The sequence below is a fragment of the Myxine glutinosa genome, chromosome 1 (assembly GCF_964187855.1).
Source record: "Myxine glutinosa chromosome 1, kmMyxGlut1.1, whole genome shotgun sequence".
NCBI lineage: Eukaryota > Metazoa > Chordata > Myxini > Myxiniformes > Myxinidae > Myxine > Myxine glutinosa.
This window is the reverse complement of record NC_136261.1, coordinates 43,968,347-43,974,346: the sequence shown is the minus strand read 5'-3', so window position 1 is coordinate 43,974,346 and position 6,000 is coordinate 43,968,347. Positions and strand designations below refer to the sequence as shown.

Sequence of the window (6,000 nt, the reverse complement as noted above, 5' to 3'; positions counted from 1 at the left end):
ATGGGAATAGAGCCTGTGATTGATGTTGTGAAGAGGAACAGGTTGAGATGGTTTGGTCATGTGTTGAGGAAGGATGAAAGCGACTGGTGGAGAAGAGTGATGGAAATGAATGTAGAAGGAGGTAGAGGACGGGGAAGACCGAGAAAGACTTGGCCAAAGATGGTGGAAGAAGAAATGCGGGCAAGGGGGTTAACAAGGAGAGATGCAGAAAATAGGGCAAGATGGAGAAGATTGTCATGGGGACCGCAAGGCTAACCCCCGCTCTTGCAGGGAAAATTGCCTTAAAATGCATATTGTTGTTGTTGTTGTAGTCACCAAGTAGTTAGAATGCCTTATAAAATATATAATAACCACTGGAATTAAAACAGCCTGGCTCCATTTTGAACAAGAAATAAATTTGATTGCAAAGAATGCAGAATCAGAGTTCAACCTGACTTGTTGACTTTCAAGCACCATGTTAAATGAGCCCAACAAGTCTATCACCTCTATTGCAGTATTCAGTTGCTTTAGGATTCACCACCAAACATTCCAAAAGATCTACAAGGGGTATTTATCATGAGCAGCTTTGTAACCCCAGGATGGCTTATTTTTGGTTGGCAGGATGGCCGAGACCTGGACGTATGCACAATTACCTCCAAGCTGTCTAGCCTGGGTTTGAATCCCGACCAAGATGTAAACTACCACCCTGGGGTTTCGCAGGCAGGGTGATTCATCAATGGGTGTGCTGTCACTCGAATGGACGTTAAACTGGGCTTCCCATCTGCCAGCATTCATTGGCGGGCATTAAAGACCCCATTGTATCCGTGTGGAGTAGGCATGCTTTTGCTGGCACGAAGAACAAATTCCTGCCCTAACCGACAGAGGGCATCGCATCAACGGCACAGCTGTGCCCTCAGCCAATGGCCAATGAGGCTATCCCACAAGCCTTGGGATGCATACAACAAAAGCAGCTCAATTTTCAAATGCAAGTTAGAAGAAGAGGAGCTCGATTCGCAACAAATTACCACCCCACAAAGGGCAGAGTTTATTGGATTTGAAACGTGCCCATTAAACATGGCAGCACATCCATAAACCGGTTGCATTCGAAAAACTCTGATCCGATCCGATCTCAACTGCGAGGTCAAAGCATGAAAAACATCACGGCAATTTGCCAAAAAGCATTACATTCAAAACATATATGTAAACAAATGAAACGACCCACCTGCAGCAGGTACGCGAGAAATTAATTTTCAGGAATGAAAGCAAGTAATAAATGAGAGGTGGGGCAGGGGGTGGAGGGGCACAAAGGCAAGATGCTAATTCAATGTGGTAACAATAACAGTCTATGATGAACATTTATGATAGGGAACAAAGCAAAAGACCAAATTAGTCCCTCCAATAACAAGTGTTCAAACACTGAGCGTTGCGACAAGCTGAAAAACAGGAAGCGGTTCACATCCGAGGAGGACCAGAGCAAGGCAAAAAATTATATCGTTGGAAAGAGAAAAAACTGTCAAACTTTGCACTCATCCGAGTCAACAGAGGCAAGTGACGTGCCTTCCTTCGGGCACATCCAGGAACAGTGTGCTGAAGACGTCGTCGAAGAAGCTCGGATGGAATCGGCAAGCGCGCTCGCAGTCGGGATTGAAGTTCACCTCGAGGATCTGCTGCTGCATCGTTTCCTCACCTGCATAGCGAGGGCAGGAAAAACATTCATCCCAGTTACGCTTCGTAAATACAACTAGAGCGAAGTCGATGGTGCACCATCGCAAATCTCTATGCTTCCCACCTAAAGCAAAGTTAAAAGATGGCAGAAAGTTCCACCAGGAATGACGCAATATCAAATCAATGTTTAAAAATTTCCGTTTTAACCGATGTGACCAAATTCTCACCTCCCTGGGGCATTACCCAGGGGTAAAATCCAAACAAATAGTTACATATTTAATGTGTCCCCCAATATACAAACTCAATTTAAAAATTTGCCCGTAATTTCATTTTTTGGTAAGGCCAAAAACAATACTGCCCTCGCACCTTCGTGCCATGCGGTGATCATAACTCCCAAGTTTGGCGACTCTGTGCAACCGTTTAGGAGATGGCCAGACAGAGCTGATTACAATATCCCCCTCCCCAGGTTTTTTTTTTTCTTTCAAGCCGCTTTGTTTCTAATTCTCCCCTCAATGGTCAGGGATACCCTCTTCCCGATTTTCCATCTCGTACAGACTCTGATATTCCTGTTCCATTTATCATTCCTAAGAAGGTTAGCAGAATTATTCGTACCCTAGATGCCTCAAAAGCGACTGGTCCTGATGGAATGAATCCCTGTGATTGTATTGAAGATGTGTTGGCCCGAGCTGTCACCGATTCTTGCCAAACTATTCAACCTGTGCTTGTGTGCGTTTACTTCATCCTGGAAAGTGGCTTCTGCTGTTCCTGTTTTCAAGGGTCGCTGAGCATTCTGAAACAAGTAACTATCACCCCCATCAGCCTGCTTCCTGTAAAAAGTAAGGTATTTGAATGCTTCATCAATGAACAACTTCTCAGCCATCTGGAAGACAATGAACTTCTCACTGACTGCCAGTATGGCTTTCGCTATTCTCGCTCTACTGGTGATCTGCTATCTTCAATTACGGATCATTTCAACAGGGCATCGGAGCTCAAGGGTGAAGCTCGATTAGTTGCTTTGGACATCTCAAAAGCCTTTGATTAAGTATGGCATAAGGGTCTGCTCCACAAGCTTCAGTCATATGGTGTATCTGGAGTGATACATTCAATCATTTTGGCTTTCCTTACAAATCACAAGATGAAGGTGGTACTTGAGGGTAAATCTTCTCATACTTGCTCCATCAATTCTGATGTTCCACAGTGCTCTGTCCTTGGTCACTTTCTGTTCCTTGTTTATATTTCCTTGTTTATATTGATTTTGCAGAGCAAAGTGGGGAGCGTGACTGTGCCACCTTGCCAGGACCAAAAACAACACCTGGCAAAGGGCGGATGAGCACCGGCAGGGAGCCAACGGACATCCAGTAAGGAGATGGTGTCTCCTAAAAACACCCATCCGGTTTGGACCGGTTTATGTCATACCAAAGACTTTTAAAATGGTACGTGCTGCTTCCTTGCTTGAAAGGGTTAGAGCACGGACAATCCCCATCGGTTGGCATCCATGGGGAGGAGGAAATTGCTCTTGAGGAAATGCCCCGCTGAGTATGGTGAGAAAAGTGGCGCCATTGTTATGACGTCACTTGTACCCAGAGTATCCAAGGAAGTGATAACACAGCCACTGATCTTGGGGGAAGTGCCAAGTGTTTGTCTCGTCAGTATGTGTGTGTGTGTGTGTGTGTGTGTGTGTGTGTGTGTGTGTGTGTGTGTGTGTGTGTGTGTGTGTGTGTGTGTGTGTGTGTGTGTGTGTGTGTGTGTGTGTGTGTGTGTGTGTGTGTGCGCGCGCGCGCGTGTGTGCCAGCTCTATTACAAGCCTTAAGCCCATGTATATAAAAAAAACTAGAGCAATGCAACTGTCGCCAATAGGCCTCTGCATAGCCCCACAATGGGTAGATGCCCTCATTCACCGTCCTAAAAATAAACAAGTTTGATTTAAATCCCTTCAGCTGTTTTCTAGCATCACATTTTCACCAGCCATGATAGGTTTCACATCGATCGGTGAAGCGGTTTCAGAGAAGGGATTTTTTGAAATATCGGCTTTCAAGCTCATATGGCGGCCATACCACATGACATACGACCTTAAAAAAAAATGTACACTCTGCATATGTATGGGTAGGGGGATCACGTTTGTGAAGTTTTGTGTTGATCGGATAAGGTTTGTGTTTTTTATCCAAGATGGCTGCCAAACAATGTGACCTATGATGTCATAAATGTAATATTTCAATACAAATGTGTCATTTGGGTTTCTTGAAAAGCGCTACACAAAATAAATGTATTATTATTATTATTATTATTGATCATGTGAATGCAATTTCAGATTTTTGGGATAAGGAATTCGATTAAAACATTTTTGGCTGGTATACCACTTCACCTATGTCATCATTATCATGCTTTTGTTCCCCCATTGGGAGTACTTGACAATGTGCCAAGTTTCAAATTTTTCCATTCAGCGGTTTTCCGAGAAATATTTTTTTTATTCTTTGCGTTTAATCCAAGATGGCTGCCATACCACGTCACCTACGATGTCATAATTATCATGAAAACATCCTGCATGGGTGTCACTCCTACCTTCAAAGTTTTGTCTCAATCGGACATGTGGTTGCTGAGAAAACCGAGGTTTAGTCCCTATGGACAACCCAAAAAAATAATGCCTCCAGCCACCGTTGGGGGCGGAGGCATAAAAATAATAAATCCTTTAAAAAGCTCGAGGCCATCCTCCATCATTCATTCATGCAGAGCAAACATGAGAAGAACTGTAGGATGAAAAATACATTGTCATAAGACAAACTCGTCTTACCCTTGCCGTCTGATTCCCATTTGAGCATGACATCGACAGCATATACCGCTCTTGACTGAGGATATGAACAGATACCCATTGGAGGTGGTTTGGACGTGGCGGCATGGAACAGCTCCAAGATAGCCCGAAATATTTTTTCCTGCCAATGGAGCAACGTCAGCATGAACTGCACCATAAATGCGTGGCAAAACATGAGCCGATAAATCCGGAATAATGGGGGTGTTTATACAGAGCTCAAACACACCTGGATGTCCCGCCATTTGAATTTGGAATACTGAGCCTCAAACTGGGGAATAAATTCATCGCAGTTTATCTGGAAATAGAAAACAAATCCAAACAAACAAAATTGTACATTCAGGAAGGTCTTCTCTGCTTCTTTCAAAAGCAAGTACTCACGATGAGTATTTCTCCTCCAATCTAATTTGGATCAGAGCAAAGAATCTTTCACATACGTTTTGGGGGTACTTAAGCAAATGCAGGTAAGGTTGGGATACGTTGCCACACCTGTTTGAGCTGCACTCCATCTGTGTAGTTCATGACTGTGAAATGCTTCTCGTAGTCATCCAAATCATCCAGGGAGAACGGCCTGGAAAGGCACGGCATCGCTCGAGATGACCACGGAGGCAAATTACCACGCGTGGTGACGTGGCACCGGAACCGAACATCTTTTTACCTGTTTGCGAATCGCAACCAGAATACATCGTAGACATAGAGGGAGAGCGGTTGCGTAGAACGCAGCAGGACAACATAGCGGATATCAAACTTGACTTTGCCCACGTCCTCACGATGAAAGAGCACAGGACGCTCAATGTACTTGCAAACAACCTGTAGATGAAAACAAATATCCTTCGTCTTCAGACGGTTGGCGTTCGACAATAAAACCGAAATTATTATTTTAGAAATAAATTTTGAGAAACAGACATATAAATGGAAGTCCTGCAGAATGAAGTGATAAAGGCGATCCGATCACCCGACATGATTGATACATGGATAAGGATGACGAGAAAACATGTCCGGCGAAGGACAATTAGTCATCACATTGCAGACATGTCTATTCAAGGTTCCCTATGAGCTTTAATTTGGCAAAAGTTGACGTTTATTGCAAATTCAAAAATTTAACTTCAAAAATTCAACAAATGAAGGGTTTGAAAAAAAAAAAATCATGGTCTGATTTGATGCCAACGTTGGTGGATGGAAATATATAAATACAACACAACAACGACAACATGCATTTTAAGGCCATTTTCCCTGCTAGAGCGGGGGTTAGCCTTGCGGTCCCCATGACAATCTTCTCCATTTTGCCCTATTTTCTGCATCTCTCCTTGTTAACCCCCTTGCCCGCATTTCTTCTTCCACCATCTTTAGCCAAGTCTTTCTCGGTCTTCCCCGTCTTCTACTTCCTTCTACATTCATTTCCATCACTCTTCTCAACCAGTCACTTTCATCCTTCCTCAACACATGACCAAACCATCTCAACCTGTTCCTCTTCACAGCATCAATCACAGGCTCTATTCCCATCATTTTTCGCAATTCATCATTTGTCTTCCTCTCTCTCAACGATACTCCGC

At 43.7% G+C, this 6,000-nt stretch overlaps 1 protein-coding gene across 1 annotated transcript in view; it reads right to left on the bottom strand.

Annotated features, from left to right (window-relative positions):
* Window positions 1-989: 989 nt before the first annotated feature.
* The window catches only part of TTLL12 (tubulin tyrosine ligase like 12), a 78,017-nt gene continuing 73,006 nt past the window's right edge, over window positions 990-6,000 (bottom strand). The window contains exons 10-14 of the mRNA XM_078771146.1: window positions 5,106-5,257; window positions 4,937-5,018; window positions 4,677-4,745; window positions 4,433-4,571; window positions 990-1,666 (exon numbers count right to left, since the gene is read on the bottom strand). Of these exons, the coding sequence (XP_078627272.1) occupies window positions 1,515-1,666; window positions 4,433-4,571; window positions 4,677-4,745; window positions 4,937-5,018; window positions 5,106-5,257 (594 nt within the window). The 3' untranslated portion in view covers window positions 990-1,514. The remainder of the gene's footprint in view (window positions 1,667-4,432; window positions 4,572-4,676; window positions 4,746-4,936; window positions 5,019-5,105; window positions 5,258-6,000) is intronic.